This window comes from Pristiophorus japonicus, chromosome 4 (assembly GCF_044704955.1).
Source record: "Pristiophorus japonicus isolate sPriJap1 chromosome 4, sPriJap1.hap1, whole genome shotgun sequence".
Classification (NCBI taxonomy): domain Eukaryota; kingdom Metazoa; phylum Chordata; class Chondrichthyes; family Pristiophoridae; genus Pristiophorus; species Pristiophorus japonicus.
Genome location: NC_091980.1, coordinates 141,523,722 through 141,546,560, shown reverse-complemented (window position 1 = coordinate 141,546,560; position 22,839 = coordinate 141,523,722). Strand labels below are relative to the sequence as shown.

The 22,839-nt window shown below is 47.5% G+C and overlaps 1 protein-coding gene across 1 annotated transcript in view; it reads right to left on the bottom strand.

The window, feature by feature from the left end:
• Positions 1–22,839, bottom strand: part of lcp2a (lymphocyte cytosolic protein 2a) — a 534,123-nt gene that overhangs the window by 16,512 nt on the left and 494,772 nt on the right. Inside the window, exons 16-18 of the mRNA XM_070877846.1 lie at positions 15,478–15,613; positions 9,338–9,378; positions 6,385–6,485 (exon numbers count right to left, since the gene is read on the bottom strand). Coding sequence (XP_070733947.1) covers positions 6,385–6,485; positions 9,338–9,378; positions 15,478–15,613 — 278 coding nt within the window. The remainder of the gene's footprint in view (positions 1–6,384; positions 6,486–9,337; positions 9,379–15,477; positions 15,614–22,839) is intronic.

The window sequence follows — 22,839 nt, the reverse complement described above, 5'->3', positions numbered from 1 at the left end:
GAAGAAACGAGGTTGATTTACAATGCAGGTACGACAACTAACAAAATATCGGAATTAGGAGTTCACAGCACTAAACAAGCTGCTACCCCCACACACAGACAAAACCGGGAGAACAGGCTCTCGACAGCAGAAGCCATCAAGGGCCACAGGAATGGCCGTTCACACCTCATCAACCCACAATGCGAGCAATCAACTACAAACTGAGAGAAGCTCAAGAGAGATCAGCCAGACGCAGCTCATTCTTTGGGAACACTTTAAACAATAGAACAGGTCTGTGCTGGAGGTGTGAGGATGGGCACTCGTCAAGGGGATGTTGATTTCAGCAGGCTGTTTGCAGAAATTGTGAATATACAGGGCATTTGGCCCGCATGTGCAAAAAAACGGCAGCTCGGCTGGTATACGAATCGGATGAGTCGGAAAGCGGACCAGAAGATGGTGGGGACAGTACCCGGGACACTGATGTACAGCGGGTCAACACGATCAATGGCCACTGCTCCTACAACAGGACACCTCCTATAATGATGAGGGTCCTACTCAACGGGATATCTGTCAACATGGAGCTGGATACGGGAGCGAGTCAATCTCTCATGGGCGCTCAACAATTTGAACAACTGTGGCCGCATAAAAGAGACAGACCAAAACTCACAAGGGTCGACACCACACTAAGGACCTATACTAAAGAAATCGTACCAGTCCTCGGCAGCGTCATGCTCTCTGTCACACACAAAGGGACAGTGAACCGACTTCCCCTGTGGATTGTCCCTGGAGACCCCCCAGCACTGCTGGGGAGAAGCTGGCTGGCAAAACTAAACTGGAAATGGGATGATGTCCATGCCATGTCATTAGAGGAACGGACCTCCTGCTCAACAGTTATAAAGCGATTTGAACATCTCTTTCAGCCAGGTGTGGGCACTTTCAAAGGGGCCAAAGTCAAAATCTACATCACACAGGATGCTAGATCAGTCCATCACAAGGCCAGAGCTGTACCCTATGTGATGAGGGAAAAGATTGAACACGAACGAGACAGGCTTCTGTGGGAAGGCATTATATCACCTGTGGAATTTAGCGACTGGGCAAGTCCCATCATCCCAGTCAAGAAGCCTGATGGATCCGTACGAATCTGTGGGGACTACAAATCTATCATAAACAGAGTCTCCCTACAGGACCAGAACCCGCTGCCCAGAGCGGAGGATTTATTTGCCACATTGGCTGGAGGTAAACTTTTCTCAAAATTAGACCTCACATCTGCGTATATGACGCAAGAATTGACTGAGGAATCCAAGCTACTCACCACCATCAACACACATCGAGGCCTTTTCATGTACAATCGATGCCCATTCGGCATCAGGTCGGCAGCTGCCATATTCCAGCGCAACATGGAGAGTCTGCTCAAGTCCATCCCGGGGACGGCTGTATTTCAAGACAACATACTTATCACGGGCAGGGACACCGACTCCCATCTCCGTAATTTGGAGGAAGAACTAAAGCGGTTGGATTGGGTAGGCCTACGAGTCAAGAAATCCAAGTGCCTGTTTCTCGCACCCGAGGTTGAATTTTTGGGCAGAAGGATTGCCGCTGATGGAATCCGCCCAACAGAGTCCAAAACAGAAGCATTTCGCCTGGCACCCAGGCCCCGGAATGTCTCAGAACTGCGCGCCTTTCTCGGGCTACACAATTACTTTGGGAACTTTACGCAAAACTTAAGCACGCTGCTGGATCCTCTCCTCATGCTACTCAGGAAGGGGTGCAATTGGTTTTGGGGGGACGCCCAGGAACACGCCTTCAATAAGGCACGCAACCTTCTCTGTTCCAACAATGTTTTGACTTTCTTTGACCCAGGTAAAAAGCTAGTTCTCACATGCGATGCGTCAGCGTATGGGGTCGGGTGCGTTTTGCAACATGTCAATAGTGTGGGCAAATTACAACCCATAGCTTATGCCTCCAGGTCACTTTCGCGGGCGGAGCGCGGGCACGGAATGGTAGAGAAGGAGGCACTCGCATGTGTGTACAGTGTCAAAAAGATGCAACAATACCTTTTCGGGGCGAAGTTCGCATTAGAAACCGACCACAAGCCCCTCACGTCCCTCCTATCCGAGAGCAAGGCAATAAATGCCAACGCCTCGGCGCGAATTCAACGGTGGGCCCTCATGCTCGTGTCCTATGACGACACAATAAGGCACAGACCAGGCACGGACAACTGTGCCGACGCGCTTCGCAGGCTACCCCTGGATACCATGGAAGGGTCTGACGAACAGGACTGTGAGATAGTCATGGCAATCAATGCCTTTGAGTCCACAGGTTCGCCCATGACGGCTTGCCAAATCAGAGCCTGGACGGTCAGCGACCCCACGTTATCCTTAGTAAAAAGATGTGTCCTAACCGGTGACTGGGCAGAGGCTCGCGATGCCTGCCCCGAGGAATTAAAACCCTTTCACAGGCGCATGCATGAGCTATCACTACAAGCAGACTTCCTGATGTGGGGCAGCCGAGTAGTCATGCCTCTGCGAGGCAGAGAGGCATTTGTCCGGGAGCTCCACCACGAGCACCCGGGGATCGTTCTCATGAAGGCCATAGCCAGATCCCACGTCTTGTGGCCTGGTATTGACGCGGACTTGGAGCTCTGCGTCCGAAGATGCACCATTTGTGCCCAACTCAGCAATGCCCCCAGGGAGGCTCCACTGAGGTCCTGGCCCTGGCCTACCAAACCATGGTCGCGGGTGCACGTAGACTATGCGGGCCCAAACATGGGCAAAATGTTCCTCGTAGTTGTAGATGCATTTTCAAAGTGGATCGAATGCACCATTTTAAACTCGAGCACAACCTCCACCACTGTGGAGAGCCTCGCAACCATGTTTGCAATGCACGGAATCCCTGACACATTGGTCAGTGACAATGGTCTGTGCTTCACCAGCGCAGAATTCCAAGACTTTATAATTGACCACGGCATAAATCACGTCAAGACGGCACCATTCAAGCCGGCCTCCAACGGCCAGGCGGAGAGAGCAGTACAAATCATTAAACAAGGCATGCTTAAAATCCAAGGTCCCATGCTGCAGGGTCGCCTGTCGCGACTGCTGCTGGCATACAGATCTCGTCCGCACTCACTGACTGGGATCCCCCCGCGCAACTGTTGATGAAAAGGACTTTAAAAACAAGGCTCTCATTAATCCTCCCAGACATGCACAAAATCATTGAGGCAAAGCGCCGTAAGCTGACTGAGTATCGAGGGGGAGATGGAATGAGATAGGGGACAAAGTGTTTGTACTAAACTATGGCAGGGGTCCCAAATGGCTTGCAGGGACAGTAACGGGCAAGGAAGGAAACAGGCTACTGGTAGTACAAATGGACAATGGCAAAACCTGCCGGAGGCATGTAGACCAAGTCAAAAGCAGATTTACCAACAACACTGCGGAACCTGAGGCAGACTACAATGTGGAACTCGCACCACACCTGGTGGACAGACAGAGGGAACAACCTGAGGAAAGGGCAATCCCAACAGACAGCCCAGGCGAGTCAACAACAATCACACCAATCGAAACAGACAGCCTAGGCGAGATACCAGCAACCACACCCAAAGAAAAACAGGCACCAAGGCAAACAACTGAACCACAACTCAGACGCTCCACGCGAGAGCGTAGACCACCTGAGAGACTGAAACTATAAAGACAATAAGACCTTGGGGGAGGGTGATGTCATGTATCTTACATTATTATATATAACCGTATCCTAACATGCTATACATGACTGTAATAAGATATTACCTGTAACCACCAGCATACCTTACCACCAGGAGTGCATTTGCAAGAGACATGTATATAAGGACAGGTCTCAGGCAAGTGCAGCATTCCAGAGCTGTGAAATAAAGGTGCAGGTCCAGAGTGACCTTAACTTCACTACATGCCTCGTGTGAATCTGTACTGAGGGGACAGGACTTTACAGATGGGGCCTTGGTTTAATGTCTCATCCGAAAGACGGCACCTCCGACAGTGCAGCTCAGTGCAGTGCTGAAATGCCACCTCGATTTTGTGCTGAAATCCCTGGAGAAGGATTTAAATCCCACAACCTTCTTACTCGAAGGGGAGAGTGCTATCACTGAGCAACAGCTGACACAGAGATGTGCAACCGTTAAAGGAGCCAGGAATCTAAGGTTTTCAGAGACAGGACTGCAGCTCGTGGTGCATGGGGCAATATTATGGCGAGCCTCTGTTTTAGGCACCGTGTTGAAAGCCCCCCAAAACTAATTCTCAAAGAGAGGCCTGTGAGGAGAATGCAAGTCCCTAACTATTCCAATAATATGTGTTGTGCATCTCAAAGTGCTCAAAGTACTGCATCATTCCAGCAGTTAGTAAGACTTGGCCATCGGGCTCAGAAGGTTGCAAGTTGTGGGATAAATGCAATTCATTATTATGCGCTCAATTTTCCCCAGTGATTTGCACCCTTTTTTTTGAGCAGGACACTTTTTTGGGCCTAAGTTTAAAAAACACAGTTTTCCTGATCAATTTGCACCAGCGTAACTCAGTTAGTTATGACTTTTTTAGGTAAGTTTTTTTTTCAGCCAAAGGGGGCGTAACCTGCCACCCGCGGCAATTCTGACCATTTAGACAAGTTTGGCCCGCTGAGAGTTACTCCAGTTCTGCTTACGCTGGCGAATGTGGCCTCTGCAGAAAAACCTTCTGGAGAGTTAAGGAAATCGGCGCAGGTAAGGAAATCAGCGCAGGTAAGCAGCAACAGTAGAGGTAAGAGAGAGGGGGAGAGAGATGGGTTGGGAGAGGAGTGGGGAGAGAGGGGGAGAGGCGGGGAGAGGGGGGGAAGAGAGTGGGGTAGAGGGGGGAGAGAGGGTGGTAGAGTAGGTAGGGGAGGGGGGAGAGTGGAGATAGAGGAGGTGGGGTGGAGAGAGATGGTAGAGGGAGGTAGAGGGGATAGGGAGGAGAGAGGGGGTAGAGAGGGGTAGAAGGGTAGGGGGTGGGGGGAAGAGAGAGAGGGGAAGAGAGGGTGGGGGGGAGAGAGAGGGGGGAAGCCTTTTGGGTATAGTTAGGTTCAGGGACCAGGAAGGAGGAGGCTTTCGGCCTGGGCTAGGGGCGGTGCAGCAGTCCGGCAAGTCACTTGGTTGGGGGAGCAGACCTGGAGGCTCTTTGGCCTGGGATAGGAGCAGGAATCGGCATCGGCATCGGAATGGGGGCGGGGGAACTTTAATAATTAGAGGTAAGTTGCTGCAATGTGTTTTAGTGTGTTGGGAGCTGGCTGTATGTTTCACTTCCCAGTCTCAGCCTCGCATTGTGTCCCTGGTTACCGTGGCAATCCGATCTTTTTGGCGCAGATCAAGGCTCCATCCCCAAAACTAAAGGACAGGTTAGGCTGCGTCAAAATGAACAAATCAAGCAGGGAAACTTAGTACATTTTTTGGGGCGTACTTGGGCCCCCCAAAAACAGGCGTAACTCTTCAAGTTCAGAAAAAAACAGCTTTGGGGAAAATCGGGCCCTTCGTCTCAGTTGTAGCTTTCTTGCTTCTGTGTCAGAAGGTCCAGGGACTTGAGCACAAAATCTAGGCTGACACTCCAGTGCAGTATTGAAGGAGTGCCGCAGTGTCTGGGTTGCCGTCTTTCAGGTGAGACGTTAAACCGAGGCCCCGTCTGTTCTCTCAGTTGAACGTAAAAGATCCCATGGCACTATTTCGAAGAAGGGCAGCGGAGTTTTCCCCTGGTGTGCTTACCGATACTAATCTCTCAATCAATGTCACTAAAAATGATGATCTGGTCATTTAACTCGTTGCTTTCTGTGGGACCTTGCTGTGCACAGTGACTACACTTCAAAAAGTGCTTAATTGGTTGTAAAGCACTTTGGGATGTCCTGAGGTTATAAAAGGTGCTATATGAATGCAAGTTTGTTTTTTATTTTATTCCATTGCCAGCTGGTTTCCCAAAGCGTTATTCATTAGCTGCATCAGAGCTGGAAACTGATCTCAATGTTCAGCTTCTTTAAGGCCACTGAGCAAGTTGCCCTGTGGAGAAGTGACCAAAATAGTTCCTGAGGTGAAACAGATTCATTGCTGCATGGGGAGGGACCTTAGTAGATGAGACAAATGCTCAGATAATCTGTGTTTTAGTGAATGTTGGTCGAGGGATAAATATTGGCTAGGTCACCGGGGCGAACCCCCCGCTCTTCTTCGGAAAAAGTGCCACGGGATCTTTTACGTCCACCTGAGAGGGCAGATGGGACCTCGGTTTAACGTCTCATCCAAAAGATGGCACCTCCGGCAGTGCAGCAGGTTTAATTCAGCTGCTGGAAGCAGGCGATAAAGGGCTGCTGTTGTTGCTGATTGAAGTGACTAAAATAAACGTGAAGATCTAAGGTAATGACCATCTCGATAGCACAGTAATTCCATACCTGTTCTTGTGGTGCTGGCAGTATGGGTCGGCCTTTATTAACTGGTAAATGCAGCGGTGGTCTGGAGTCACTGGGACCTCTTGAGAAAGACTGCTTGGTCTCTGTGTATAGAAAGCACAGTCAGCTGATCTCATAGCAGTGACAACATTGCATGACAACTGTTGAGTAGATGCACATCACAACATCTGCTCAGATGTGTTTTTCATAGAATAACAGAATCATACAACACAGGAAGAAGCCATTCGGCCCATCGTGCCTGAGCCAGCACTTTGACAGCGCGATCCAATCAGTCCCACTTCCCCGCTCTTTCCCCATAGCCCTGCACACTTTTCATTTTCAAGTATATATTCAATTTACATTTGAAAGTTACACCACCCTTTCAGGCAATGCATTCCAGATGACAACAACGCACTGCATTAGAACAATTCTCCTCCTATCCCCTCTGGTTCATTTGCCAATTGTGACTACCTTTGATACATTTAGGGGGAAGCTGGATAAGTCCGTGAGGGAGAAAGGAATAGAAGGATATGTTGATAGGGTGCGATGGAGTGAGGTGGGAGGAGGCTCGTGTGGAGCATAAACCCCGGCACAGACCTGTTGGGCCCAATGGCCTGTTTCTGTGGGTAGATTCTATGTAATTTAATTATCTTAAAACTGTATCCTCTGGTTACCAAATCTCCTGCTAGGGGAAAGTTTCTCCTTATGTACTCTATCAAAACCCGTCACTATTTTGAACACCTCTATTAAATCTCCCCTAAACCTTCTCTGCTCTAAGGAGAACAACCCCAGTTTATCCAATCTCTCCACATAACTGATGTCCCTTATCCCTGGTAGAATTCCAGCCAAGCTCCCTGCAACCTCTCCAAGGCCTTGGCTTCTTTTCGAAAATGTGGTGCCTAGAATTGGACACAATAATCCAGCTGAGGTCTAACCAGTTTTTGGAGAGGTATTTTTTTTTACTGTTCTTCTGAATTTCTTATAAAACTATTAATGGCGGGGGGGGCGGGGGCGAATACCGGAAGGCCATTCGTCCAGGGCTACGGACGGGGGAGTGGGACCGACAGGTCACTTGGTTGGGGGAGGGAAGAGGGGGGAGGAGTGAACCGGGAGGCTCTTCGGCCTGAGATAGGGGCGGGAATTGGCACTGGCATCGGGGAGGGGTTGGGCGGGGGGGGGAACTTTAATAATTGGAGGTAAGTTAATGCAATGTGTTTTAATGTGTTTTTAAGTTGATGCAATGAGTTTTAATGTGTTGGGAGCTGGCTATATGTTTCACTTTGCATTGTGTCCCTGGTTACCATGGCAACCTGATCTTTTTGGCGCAGATCTTATAAAACTATTAATTGGGGGGGCGGCGGATTATTTTGGTAGCCATTTTTCTGACTTCTTAAGGTAAGTCTCCTTTTAAAGCAGCTGAAATGCATTGTATAGCTGGTGCAAGGTAGAAGGCAGCAGTGCCAGGAAGGTCAATGGACTATTCTGTAAACCGGTAGTTCTACATGCCAGTTACACAGCACAACTGTCTACAAGATGCACTAGAACTGACAGAGGTGAACACCTGGGTTTGGATTAAACTTTGTTGATGTGGATATACAAAGCACCTTCCATTTTGTGGTATTTTTTGCTCACGAGTTCTCTTCCTACCTCTCCTGAGAGTGTTGATGCTTTGCTTGCTTGCCGAGAGCATGCAGAAAGCAAGTGCAGGCAGCGGAAGGAGTGTGCGGCAAACCAGACTCCCCACCCACCCTTTCCTTCGACCACTATCTGTCCCACCTGTGACAGGCTGTAATTCCCATATTGTACTGTACAGTCACCTGAGAACTCATTTTTAGAGTGGAAACAGGTCTTGCTCGATTCCGAGGGACTGCCTATGATGATGATGATGACTTTGCCGGGACACAGTTCCACAGCCAGCCTTCAACATCACAGCCAAATGGTGATTATTGACTTAACAGCCGTGACAGCGTTACCTGATCATTTGGCCATCACAGGGAAGTCCTCACTTGAGGTCTGCAGTTGCACTGCCAGCAAGTGCTTGATGGATAATGATCGGCTAAAGGCGCTATATAAATGCAAGTGGTTGTTGCCAGGCCATTGAGAAGAGTTTCTCATGATACGATCTTTATGCATCCAGGATATTCTGACAATGCTATATTGAAATTGCAATTGCTCAATGTTTTCTAAAATTAGTCGATGGACTGTAAATCAGACGAAGTGTATGCTGGGCGGCCAATGTAATATCACCCACTTTAAACCATCACCGATATTAAAATGATCCCTAACTTTTCGCCGTAGTTTACTGTAAGACAGGGACCAACATCATGAAAAAGGAAGACGGTAGTTGGCAGTGACTGGTCCTGATTTTTACTATGATTTACAAGTTTTCATATCTTTGCCTTGGTCAAAAACTTCGCCCCAATAAAACTACAGTTCTTGGTATTAGATAAAACCTCTTGATGCTTGCTCCAAATGTCAGATTTCAGCACCACACAGCAGCAGTCTAAACCGGAATGAGCTTTGTCTCAAATAAATGTTGAGTTGCCAGTTAATCGATTTAAGTTAGTTTCCCTTTTAATTCTTGAAGTTTTTAGAAGAACTTGCATTTATATAGTGCCTTTCACACCCTCAAGCATCCCAATTTACGTACAACAAGATCCACAAGCAGCAACGAGATAAATGACCTGTTTTAATGAGGTTGGTTGAGAGATAAATACTGGCTGGGACACCCGGGATAACTCCCCTGTTCTTCTTTGAAATAGTGGCCATGGGATCTTTTACATCTACTGGAGAGAGCAGCTGGAGCCTCGGTTTAACGTCTCATCCGAAAGACGGCATCTTTGACAGTGTAGCACTCCTTCAGTATTGCACTGAATAAGCTAGGAATCAATTTCTTGCTAAGACAATTAAGATTTTATACAAGAAGGGAACAAGACATTAACAAATAGTTTTGTACCTTGTTGAAAACGCGGTGGCAAGGACCCACTTGGTGAAATACTTGTCATAAAGGGGCAAAAAGGAAACAAAAAATGAATGTTAATAAGATTATAAAAAACAAACAAACTGAAGATCTAATATGATAGAAGAGAGAATATTTTAAAAGATTATTGACACTTAACTGTGTACTAACAGGTAGCCACATTGTCCGCATGCCAGACACGAGACTCCCAAAGCAAGTGCTCTACTCGGAACTCCTACACGGCAAGCGAGCCCAAGGTGGGCAGAGGAAATGTTACAAGGACACCCTCAAAGCCTCCCTGATAAAGTGCGACATCCCCACTGACACCTGGGAGTCCCTGGCCAAAGACTGACCGAAGTGGAGGAAGCGCATCCGGGAGGGTGCTGAGCACCTCAAGTCTCATCGCCGAGAGCATGCAGAAATCAAGCGCAGGCAGCGGAAAGAGCGTGCAGCAAACCTGTCCCACCCCCCTTCCCTCAACGACAATCTATCCCACCTGTGACAGAGACTGTAATTCCCGTATTGGACTGTTCAGCCACCTAAGGACTCACTTTTAGAGTGGAAGCAAGTCTTGCTCGATTTCGAGGGACTACCTATGATAATGATGATGATGAGACGCAGGGAGGAATGAATGGTCCACATGTGTGTATACACGGAGAGAATGATGAGGGGGTAACGGGGATTCCCTCTGTAAATGCTTGATGTTATATCATCCCCAAAGTGACAATACTTTTATTGCAATGGTCTCATCACAGGCTTTGGGGTATCGCCATCGCTATCTCTTTCCATATTTAAATCTCCCCAATTAGTGTCAATTTCCAGTTCCTATTTTTAAACCAATTATCTACCCCCCCATTCTACGGCAATTTACGTGATTCCTAATTCCTAATGCCAAGCCACTTTTCAACTGAGCTCGCCAACTTGGCATTGGGGGAAATGTTAACCTTGAGGAAGGCCTGGGTTTAGGTGCTGGTGGGGAGGTTAAATTCAGGAAAATGCCAGTGCATGCGGAAGCCAACCCCGACTGCCATGTTCAGGGTTTAACTCCAGTGCGTCTGGCTGCAGAGATGCTGGTTAGCGATTTAAATATTGATATCACGTGAATTGCAGCGATACAGTGGCTGGCATTTAAATTTAACGCTGCATGCATGGGTTTCCTGGGCTTCCTGAAGCTTGCCATTGAAACCAAGTCGGGACGAGATCGGCAATTGATGGCACTCATTAAAAGTTAGGCCAATGCTGCAATAAATAGTCAGTGCTTACAACGGCTCTCTTACCTCCCACTGAGAAAGGCTTTGTTGAGAGCACTAGTGGTGAGAGGCTGATTTCTGCACTTTGGAGCTATTGGGACACATTGGACCTTGGGCGAGGAGCAGCAGCAACAGCCGGCTGTGGAGAGAGCTGTAGGTGGTCAGCAGGGAGGGGAGCAGCTTAGCTCGCAGGAGGTATTACCCATCATCATAGGTGGTCCCTCGATCCAGGATGACTTCCTTCCACATGAGTTCACAAATGTTTCGATGAAGGACCCGATATTCCAGTCCCGAACTCCAATTGAGGGGGTGGAAGATGCCTGTGCTTGGATTTTTTTGGGGCTTGACAGAGTTAGGCCTTTATCCAGTGGCAAGGGTTAACCAAGACGACTGGAGACCTGCTCTGCTGCACGGACCTAGTGCGCACGCATATCGCAGTGTGGACTGGCCCCTGCTGCCCCTGGGCCCTCGCCTCTTCTGGGCCCCATCTGTCGCACCTCTACCAAGATCGCTCGCCGCTCCTCCGCCATAAACACTCACTGCATCTCGCCACAAACACTCGCAGCTCCTCCACCACGACTTTCCCACTCCGCTGGATCCTCCCGATGTTCCTGCTCACGCTCCAAAAACAGTGATCAGGGTTTTGATGACGTCACCCAGTGGCCTATCGCAAGATCGTCGCACACTTGAAGCAGCTCGTGCTGGAGGTTGAAGTGGTACGCGGAGCTGTTCTCTCGCAGGTCGGGGGGGGCCACAATGTCCCAAGGCCCACCGCAGCAGCTCTTTTACTTGCCGAGCAGGTCGGGGTATTACCCATGTAACAGGATGTATAGGCAGAGGCTCAGTGGGCTGAAATTGCCCCTTGTTACAACTCTGTTCCGGGAGGTGCTAACAGGGCACTAATGATTTACTGCCCGGGGGCAGGTGACGGAAGCGACCCACCCAGAATTGTCCCCGGGATGCCGTGGGGAAATTGCCCCGCAGGATGCGGGTTTGGCGTGGGGCGGTGCCAACGACAGCTTCACGGATCGGGGAGCTATTGTGGCTCCCCGGCCGCCTTGCGCCGAGGCCCGCATCTTTTTTTGTCGGCCGACTCGGCAGTCGGCCCGACAATGGCGGCTGCTGGTTGGGCCAGGCCAGTAACATGCAGCCCCCTCTTGGGTGCCAGGCTGCTGGCGTGGTTGAAACCCTCCCTGGTGGCCCTGTGGGTGCCGGGAAAGGGGCTGCAGAGTTCGCAGTGGTCTGCCCCTTTAAAAGAAACGGAGGGATGTTGTGATGTGTCAGCGTGGCGCTGAATCCCGCGCCTCGCTAAGGCTGTGCTACTGTCCGCGAAGGCGATTCACGACTCCGATACCGCCCGCATCATTTTCAGATGGAGACCCCAATTCAGCAACATTTAGTGGCCCATCTGGCCGGACGCTAAATATTCATTCAACTCAAATTGTGCGCCCCAATCGGGGGGCGCAGGGTAATTATACCCCTCAGCTTCCTTGAGCTCTGAGAAGGGCAGTGCTCTCGAAGGCTGAGATTGTCATGTCAGGTGTTGGGCAGTGCCTACAGGAAGACCTGCCTCCTGCTGGACCCGGAGGCCACGCATTTACCAGCAGCTGTGAAAGTGACCACCGCCCTCAACGTTTCTGCCACCGGATCCTTGCAGGGTGCGACTGGAGAGATATCCAGGATCGCCCCGTCGGCCGCCCGTAAAGGCACAAGTCAGGTCACTGAAGGGTTGCTTGCCAGCATTGTTTTTGTTAAAAGTGCGGCAAACCAATCCCACCCACCCTTTCCCTCAATGACCATCTGTCCCACCTGTAACAGGGACTGTGATTCTCGTATTGGACTGTTCAGCCACCTAAGGACTCATATTTAGAGTGGAAGCAAGTCTTCCTCGATTCCGAGGGACTGCCTATGATGATGTTACGCTGTGTGGCCGTGTGATTGTGCAGCTGTCTGGAACTCCCACACTGCCGGCTCAGCGGCTTTTAAATGCGATAACTGCGCATGCGCAGATTTTTGAATGGGCCGCGCGTACCCCCCAAAAAATTGCAGGATGCATTTTTTGCCGTGCCAGCAATGATATAAACTTCGCCTGTGATGACGCCAGTCAGAATGAGCGGGCGCTCGAGTTTGCGTCTCTGGCTGGCTTCCCACAGGAGCAGGACGTCATCGTCTGCACACACACACACGGCGATCCGCGCACCCCACCCCCCCTCACCCCCCCAGCCCGATCAATCCAGGAGTATTCGGCAACCGCAAGGGGCTCCATTCTATCAACATTCAGCTGATGTGCATTTCTGATCAATAAGGGAGTAAAGGGTTATGGGGAACGGGCAGGGAAGTGGAGCTGAGTCCATGATCAGATCAACCATGATCTTATTAAATGACAGAGCAGGCTTGAGGGGCCAGGTGGCTGACTCCTGCTCCTATTTCTCATGTTCTTATGTTCTCAGGTATCTGATATCCTACTTAAAGCAGCAGAAATGTTGGCATCCAGAGTGTGCCCGGCCGTGGTCAGGCATGGACTCGTGTCTCTGATGTTCCATGGGGTTGGCCACTCTATCCATGCAACAAGACATTGGCGCAATGCCCTGCAACATCGTCCCAGTCATGCTCAAGCTGGATTCCTCCATTTTCTCCGCCTTCATGGTCAGTGTGCTTGGAAGGCCCATCAGTTCAGGGGGGTTGAGGGGTCTAACACCTGTCTTCGGGTCTCTCTGCTAACTGGACCAATGAAGGGAGTGGGCCTTGGGCTTGCTCCGCTCTGGAATCTTCAGCGGCCAATGTGGCAAAGCTAAAACGTGAACGCATTGAAAATAGAACATTTGATGTGGAACCAGGAGGAGCAGGAGCACCCTTTAAACGCTCTTCCCATTGTCCTCAGTAGACAAGTTATTCGTCCTGAGCAAGGTTGCAAGGTAACGTCGCGTAAATACGTCTACGGGGCCCAAAATGCCAGCAGTCCCACTCTACCAGAGGAAGTGGGCCGGACTCCTGCCAACCTGCAGCTGGAGATATAGACTGTGTCCCATATGGTGGAGTAGGGGGGATATTTCCATAGTCGGGTCAGGCGGCCTGAACCAACTGGAAGATCAAAGGCATCTTGGGCCAAAGAAAAATATGTCAATTACTTTTTGAAGAGTCTACAAAGGGAAACGTTTCCTTTCATTTGAAGGTAATTGATGCCCTCTGGGACTGATTACCTTTGTTGCCAAACCTTTTGGAGGCCTTAGTAAGGCCCAGGATAGAACCTCCCAGTTGGTGTAGATCCCGCTGGGCCAATTGGACAGAACTCCTGGGGTAGCCTGGGAATGCACCCCAGAGTCACACCCTGAGCAGTGCTTTGACCTTCGGGAAGGTAGAGGGAAGATTGACTCCCCCTGACCCCCACCCCATCCAGAAATTGGATCAATTAGTACATAGGACGATAAACCTGACAGATACAGGGCCCACCTTAGATTGTGCCCCCTCCCCACAACCACCGTGGACCTGCCCTCTTGCCTAAACTCCACCCTCAAACACCATGATGGTTTTGGGGCCATGGTGTCCACCAAAAAGACCAGAAGCTGGAAGCACGCTTCAGGTGAGGAAGTCGTGCTCTGGGCACACATTAAAGATGCGGATACTCACCAATCCTGTGGAAGGAAGGTCGTTTTCCGTGAAGGATTTCCGAGTAAGCGCTTGCTTCTACTTGGAACTCCTTCACGGCAAGCGAGCCAAAGGTGGGCAGAGGAAACATTACAAGGACACCCTCAAGGCCTCACTGATAAAGTGCAACATCCCCACTGACACCTGGGAGTCCCTGGCCAAGGATCGCCCTAAGTGGAGGAAGCGCATCCGGGAGGGCGCTGAGCACCTCGAGTCTCATCGCTGAGAGTATGCAGAAAACAAGCGCAGGCAGCAGAAGGAGCATGCGGCAAACCTGTCCCACCCACCCCTTCCCTCAACCACTGCCTGTCCCACCTGTGACAGGGACTGTGGCTCTCGTATTAGACTGTACAGACACCTAAGAACTCAGGCTAAGAGTGGAAGCAAGTCTTCCTCGATTCCGAGAGACTGCCTATGATGATGATGATGGAAGGAAGGTTACTAAGAATCTAGACCATTTTGTAAAACACTCAATAAAATTGAAATGAGAACTTGCTGTTCCTATTGGGTTTCTGTATGGAGTGGGAGGGAAATTTCTCCCTCTGATACGTCCAACAACTTCTCATTTAAAATTATTGCTGGGTATTTTGCAACAAATCTTTCACAACTTCCTGACAGTGACCTACTCTCAGCTACGTGGGCCTGTGGTATGTCTGACAGTATTGTAGCTTCGTGTGATTCCATTGTTGGTCTTATTCTAGGCTTTCTCTGACAAACCTTCCTTGCGTCTTTCTGTGATGAAAATTCGACTGTGGCAGTCTGGATTCTGTTAATGACTGCAGGAGACACGATGCAAGTCTGTACAGTAACAGAAGCCACACTTCCTGTTTCCCCAGGTCGGCTCGGGTCACCAAACCTCCAGGATTGTCCTGAAGTCTCCAGGAATTAAAGGGCTAATGTCCTGGACACTGCTGCAAGCAACCCAACCTGGGAGAACATTCTTAGAGGGCGTTAGAAAATAATTGTGTGTTTTTGTCATTTTCTTTCAGCACTTTGGATGATGAATTATAAAATGACTGAAGATGGGGGAACAGGCTGTTTGATTGGGCAGGACAGTCGGAGGCAGGTCATGTGATGAAACCTCCAGGAATATGTCCAATCAGAGTTGGCGACCCTACCCAGAGCTCTTGTAGGTTCCTTTTTTAGGACAGCCCAGCCAATCACGTATGTATCAATAATCTATTTCACACAATATTGGGCATGGACACTGGTCACTTGTAGTAACTGCGCCGGGAGAAATACCTTTCTGGATTGGAAAGTGGCAGCTGGTTGCCTCCGGAGAAGTTGGGCTTTGGCCCCGGTCGGGGAGTTCTGTACGGGAAAGTGTTGGCATTCAAAGAAGCGTCAACCGGTCGAGGAAACGCCCTCTGAGGAAAACCTGAAGGAGAATTGGATAAAACAGCTTCAGTCTCTACAAGTAGACTCCACACATGGAACGTAGCACTCACACTTCCAATCAGACACTTCCAATTACTTCCTTTCCTCAAATGTTATTTTCGTCAATGTCCAAACATCTTCACTGGAAGTAAGGGCGGGTTAAATTATAGGGTACATTGTCCAACCAAAGCTATGTCTGCACGAACACTTAACACTAGACGGGTAAATCCTGTGTTAATAAAGTGCACAGAGGGATTTAATACAAGTGTGTTACGAGTCTCGTCGCCGAGAGCACGCAGAAACCAAGCGCAGGCAGCGGAAAGAACGTGCGGCAAACCAGTCCCGCCCACCTCTTCCCTCAACGGCTCTCTGTCCCACCTGTGACAGAGTCTGTGGCTATCGTATTGGACTGTTCAGCCAACTAAGAACTCATGGTAACAGTAGAAGCAAGTCTTCCTCGATTCCGAGGGACTGCCTATGATGATGGGGTTAATGTTCACATGGGAACGGTCTTGGTCAGAAAATATACATTTATTATTGGAAGGTGCTGACTGTATTTCTGGCACGAGTACCTTGGTACAAGTAAGGTTTCCAGAAAAGCGCAGCATATGTATAGCTGTTTAAAATTCTGTGACTTACACTGTGGCCTATTGGAAGGGGCTATGCAACAGCCAGAGGATTACAGTTGACATTTAACAGCCTAAATAATAGCTCATGTATCCCAATCTATGTGCCTCGGATCAGAGTGCTCTCAAAAAGATAGTCAAGTACCCTGGCTGAAGATTAGGCTTTCAATCTTTTAGTTAAAGTATTTTTCTTTGTCGAAGATTGGTGCCACAATGGTGTAGATTCAAGGCCAGTGTTTTAATCACCAACTGTTAAATTATCATCTGATAAAAGTAGCATCAATTTATGTTAAAGAAAAATCAATAACTCAATAAAATCAACAGGACCTTCGGAACAGGAGGAGGCCATTCAGCCCCTCGAGCCTGTTCTGCCATTCTATCAGATCATGGTTGATCTGAATCGTAACTCCATTTACTCGCCTTGGTCCCGTTACCCTTAATACCATTGCCAAGCAAAAATGTATCAATCTTAGTCTTTAAATATTCAATTGACCCCCGGACTCAACAGCTTTTTGGGGAAGAGCGTTCCAGATTTCCACTGCCCTTTGTGTGAAGAAGTGCTTCCTGACATCATTCCTGAACGGCCGAGCTGTAATTTTAATGTTGTGCCACCTTGTTCTGGAATGCCCCACCAGACGAAACAGTCTTTCTCTATCTATCCTGTCAATTCCTTTAATCATCTTAAAGACTTCAATCAGATCTCCCCTCCATCTTCTACACTCACGGGAATACAAGCCAAGTGGATGCAAACTGTCCTCATAATTTAACCCCTTTACCCGGTAATGTTCTGGGGAATCTGCGCTGTGCCCACTCCAAGGCCCAATCCTTCCTGAGGGGCAATGCCCAGAGCTGAATGCAATACTCCAGATGTGGTCTAACCAGAGTTTTAATTACGATAAGGATCTTTGGGGGCAAAATAGCCCCGCGCCCTGATTGGGGATGGTAACCAGCTAGGGCCAGCCGTTGCCGCGCCCGCCACAAAAGTCCCACCCCTGCCGCTGAATTGGGCTTCCCACCCACTTCCTTCAAGGGCAGTTCGCGGGGTGTTACTGGGGCTCTGTGTAGTGCTGACCCACTTCACCACCTCTGCCCTTCGCTTAATGGGGAGGGCCACTGCACACTCTGCAAGGCCTTTCATGGCCTCCACTGTGTAAGATGCACCTATTTTTCTTGAAAGAAAGCACAGGAAGAGGCCACAAACAAACTGTTTTAAAGTAAAACAAACTGTGGGACTTCCTGGGAGGGGAACAGGTGCCAGCCTGAGGCAACTGGTGACTCATCACCCATTAAAAGCAATCTATGTTGATCAAGGACAACACTTGGTTATGCATACAGACAAAGGCATTGATACCCCAGAGACTACAAGTCTGCAAGACGACCAGGACTACAAAGGACTCTACGAAATGCACAATTTTGGATAACAGGGCATTAAGGATAAGGAGTTATCTTTTGCACTGTCGACTCCGTGTGCAAATTCGTAGCTAATCAAACTCATCACCATAGCCAGTTAAACAAATCACCACATCGATAAATCGGATCTCGGCCCAGCGGGAAATTTATTCATACTTTGGATATAAATATATGGACACAGAGACACACAGGCAGGAAACACAGGAAGGAACAGCAGCAGGCATGGAAGGCAAAGAATAGAAGTTGCAGAGAATGGCCAGAAGAAAAACCAGCAGGTCACGGAACCAATGACCACGAACCTACAGTGGCCACAGCCAGGGCTGGTGATTGTATGTCTAAAGTCAATTTCTCTCAGCAGTCTAGTCCTGTAGTTTTAGTCGGTTTTTGTTGCATAATAAAACTGACACTGGGTTAAGCCTGAATGTTGTGCCACGTGTTATACTTTCCCACTATAAGTTCCGCGGTCTGAGAATCAGAGCAGAGTGAAAAACAGACACCCTACAACTGGGCCTCCAGGGCAGTGTGGGAAAGGGCCTGGAAACCCAAACAGAGTGCCGCACTGCACAGTGATGGCCTGGACCATACTAGGGCCACTATTGTAGGCATTCGGCACCTGCTGAATATATCTAAACTCATATAAGTTTAAAGGCCACATATAAAATGAATGCCCAAGCTTGATGGGTACTCAGTTAGTCAAGTAATGAACTGGGGCTGACCGAGCAATGACCCTGTGAGGCCCACTACCGGGAATGCCTTAGCTCACTCACTTCAGACAAGATAACTATAAACAAACCATTATAGTACCTGATGTGGAATGTCCTTTGACGAAGGACTTCACACAGCAGAGCCCAAGGAACAGAGATAAGGGGGGGGGGGCACCTCACATAACGAGGTAATTAATCAGCCCGAGCTGACTAAAAACGAACATACAGCCCCTGAGATATCAGGAGAATTCTATTGGGTTAAAGAAACCTATATGTAATCTATAATCATTATGATCGGATTGTGTCCAGCCGAAGTGGGCTGAGTAACTGTAAAGAACTATTGTAAAACATATAAATATCGCTGAGTTTCTTTGTTCGTTGGAGAGAAGTGCCTGGATCCAGTCCTGAGGCTTCCTCCCCGCTAGCGAAAATAAAGGCCGCTTTGGCGTTGGAACTGACTCTGAGTGTTGAGTGATTCTTCCGAGAAAACATTCACGCTAACAGTGGCGTCACGAACAGGATTTCGAGGTCGCTGAATGCTCTTGGAGAAACCGGGTGAGTAAACAAAATTTTATAACGGGTGCGGAAGGTGGATGCTGGTTGATCGACACGAGGAGACGGTCCAATATCTCAAGCACCTAGCCTGAGCCTGAATTAAGAGGACTTTAGTCCCACGTGGCCAGGAACTAAGTAGGTGCCGGGAACACACTTGGACCGTGGGATCGTGATACCGAAAGACATCTTCCGGACCCAGTAGTGTCATTTGAAATATACCCCGGGGTAGAACCAAGCGGTGTACAGCGGCTAACGGAATCCAAACCTGTGAACAGGGTCGGACCAACGGGCAGAGCGGTGGTAGGTAGTCGTTAAGGATACGTAGAGCACTGCGGGAATTGCTTAAACGCATTTTAAGAATTGTATAAGTTTGTGTAATAGCAGAACTTGTGACCTGACAGTAGCCAGGAGACGGTCTACGACAAGTTACGCTAGGTAGAAAGTGGATCTCTGAGAGTAGATTCCTAACGATTCTAGTCCTACCCAGGAATGGGCAATAAAACAAATAACCTTGAGTGGGGACCAGAAGGGTCCCTTACCTGACACCTGGCGGAAAAACAAAAGAAACTAATCGAGAAGATGATTAAGTCAGGATGGGATCCCCAGGACCTGCCAGCAAATCAGCGGGAATGGTGAGAGAAGGAAAAGAAAGATAAAAATGAAAAGGCTGTGGTCTTGATTCTGCGAGCCCACGTAAAACTAACAGAGGAAGTAAATCAATATGTAAGAAATTTAAAAAAAACCTGATAGTGATTATCTTAAGTGAAGTATGGATCCAAGAATAGAGCCGGCCAAAAAAAAAAATTAATAAGCTTTGTTGAATGAAGAGAGACTTTTGTGAATGTCTGTTGTTGAGAGTCCTTGTGTGATTTTTTGACTGCGGAATGAATTTTTTTAAGTTTTCATGTTTCCGAAAGCCTGGTTGGAAGAGAAATGCAACTGTCTGTTTATTTTAGCTCCACCCACTTTTCCAAATAGAGTGAAAGTTTTTTTTTAACCCTTTGTAGTGTTGTCCTGTATGTGGGAAGTTTTAAGACATTTTAAGTAAGAAACGCAGGTGTGAATTTATTCGGATGATAAGTTACGGAGCTAGGAAATGCACAAAGGATAGGTTTGTTGAGTAAAAGATAAAAAATACATGGTTCCGGTGGTTGAAAAAAAAAAAATTTTATTTGACACGCTCACTTACTTGTCGAAAGAAAACATGCAATGATTGATTACATTGGGTTGAAAGACATAAATTTAGTCTCGGAATGATATAAAGAATGCCTTTTAAAAAAAGCTTCTAGCTCAAAAAAAAAGTTTTAAATAAAGATTGAAATTACAAAGTTTGAATTGGGATTTTGAGATATTCAGAGAAGGCACAGCAAAATACTGAGGTGGATTCAAAAAAAAAATTATTAAATTAAATCTGATCTCCTAAAGAAAAAAGGAGATATAAAACTAAAAGGTTTGAAAACAATCTAGAAATACCTTCAGGGATCAGGTCAAACTCCTGGGCGAGTGGCGAGCTATCTACGAAGGTGTAAAAGGGACTTTTGAAAAATGTTAAAAACAGCAAGCTTTAGCAGTTTAGAAGAGACATTTTAACGACTTTGAAACTGGAGCATTTTGAGATAATGAAAAGCAGCCCTCAAAGCCTAATTGCTGGACTCCATTCTAGTTATGGAGAAAAGAAAAAAATAAAGACGCCACTTTGAAAGTAAACAAATTATTTAAATTAACAAATTTATGGAGTCACGAGCCCTCCGTGTAAAATACAAAACCTAATTTGAAGAAAGGAGATCTGAAAAAAAAGATGTAACATACTAAATAAGTGCTGAAAAAAAATGTGTTTGTGATGGAAAAAGACATAACTTACTAAATACTAGTTGATGGTTGCTGTGAAAAAGATATTGGTTTAATTAGGAAAAGGAAAAAAAAAATTGGAAGAGGTAAAAGACACTCTACAGTGAAAATTTCATTGCAGTTTGAAAAGACTTCCAAAATGGACGTTGTTTATCAAGAAAAGTCCCGAACAGTCTAAACAAGCAGGAGAGTTTTGAAAATAACGAGGAGAAAAGATCTAAGCTATGCGAACTCAGCACAGAAAAAAAAAAAATGGGAATTAGAGAATCTTACTGAATTTTTAAATTCTTATAGAAAATGGAACTGGCACGGATGTTTAGATTTTGTGCCGAGAGAGAAATAAAACACAAGATTTGCCCAGTGAACAGGGCCGTAAAATAAAACGAAATGTTAGAATGTACACAGCGTGTGTGAAAATTGGATTTCAGTAAACAAAATAGCTATTAAAAATGTGTGGTCTCGTTTTAAATCAATCAAAAAAAAAATTCTTTGGCAAGTACTTGAATTAGAAGTTAAGAAAAAATTGGAGTTTAATCTAAAATGCTGTCTTCACTGATGAGAAGACTTTTATTATGATGGCTTTACTAATGATTTCTGCTGTTTTAACGGATTCCTAATTTCGAAGCAAGTTTTGAAGGCACAAAGACTTAAAAAAAAAGAATTTTTCGGATGATTACGTGAAGTCACGTAATGACATCAGGCTTTCTTACAAACCTGTAAAGGAGTTAACCCTTTCCATTGACAGCTGTTTTATACTGGACATTATTAATTTGGATTTCTTAATAAAATAAAGAAGACTCACCTGACAGACAGAGGAAATGGTGGGATATTCAGAATAAAAATAAAACGGAACTAGCTGGTCAAGAGTTAAAAGCTAAGATAAGCAGGCTGGAAGAGATGTTTTAAAAAAACGGGACTAGACGGATAGTGCAGTGCGCAGCCATAGCACCATCACCTCTGGCAATAGAGCCAATGTACCCCACGGTGGGTAGGTGTAGTCCACAAACCCAACCTAACGGTAAAGCAGACAGCGATGTTTGGAGGAATAATGGTAGCATTGGTGTTGATTGGAGTTTGGATAATATTTCGATGGGTCATCGTGCAGGTCGAGCACAGCAGGCTCAAATACAAAACCGACGGCAGCCCAGACAGGGACATGAAGTGATAAGAGATGGTACGACTATAAAGAATATGGTTAAACTAATCCTTACCTCCGATTCCACAGTGACAGCGACACAAGTAGACCAGAACCTAACACCTGGTGACGACCAGGCTTTCTGTTTAAAATTTTCAGATAAAACACTCACCAAGATGGGACCGCAGTGGTGACTTCCACTCTGGGGACTCATGATAATGGGAACCTCAAGACCCACACAAACACTGGATGATACCAAAGGATTGCAGCGCACTCAGGAAATAAACAACTACATGAACTATGGAGTCTTGTTTAATTTAACGGATGGAATGTGCATCCCAGCAGCCAAGAACTGGAGCAAGGACAGGACTTATTTTAATGCATGGTTACAAGTGAATCCTAATAAGAACCGAGTATGTGTACAGTGCTCCACGGGTATAAGGAGCAGCTGCATTAAACGGAGGGATGTCAAAGGGCCCGATGAATGTACTTTCGGCATAATTTGCGCGCCTCCGGGACAGTCCTAGCAATCAGTCATCCGCAAAAAGGGAGTGGGGCTGTGTGGGTACTACGAGGAGGTGGGGGCGGCTGCAATATCACTGTATGTGTGCTTCTCACCCCCTCCGACACCGCGCCCCATAAGAACCACTACATTGCCCGAGGAACTGCCTTGTCCCATAACTACTAAGGGACCAGAAAATGGGATTGTAATGTACAACGAAGGGGAATTATTGTATGATAATGTTAAACATGAAATTGTGCCTGTCCTGATCAATATTTCAGGCATCCAGATGCCGGAATACTGTACAGAACAGTCAAGGAAAATGTACAATGCATTAAGTAAAGTTGTAATGCAGCAGGCTGCCGATGCAATGGGTGCCAGTAGGTTCTGAGGACTGGGGTCAGCCCCCAGGATAAAGAGGGGAATAGTTAATGATGTTGCTACCGG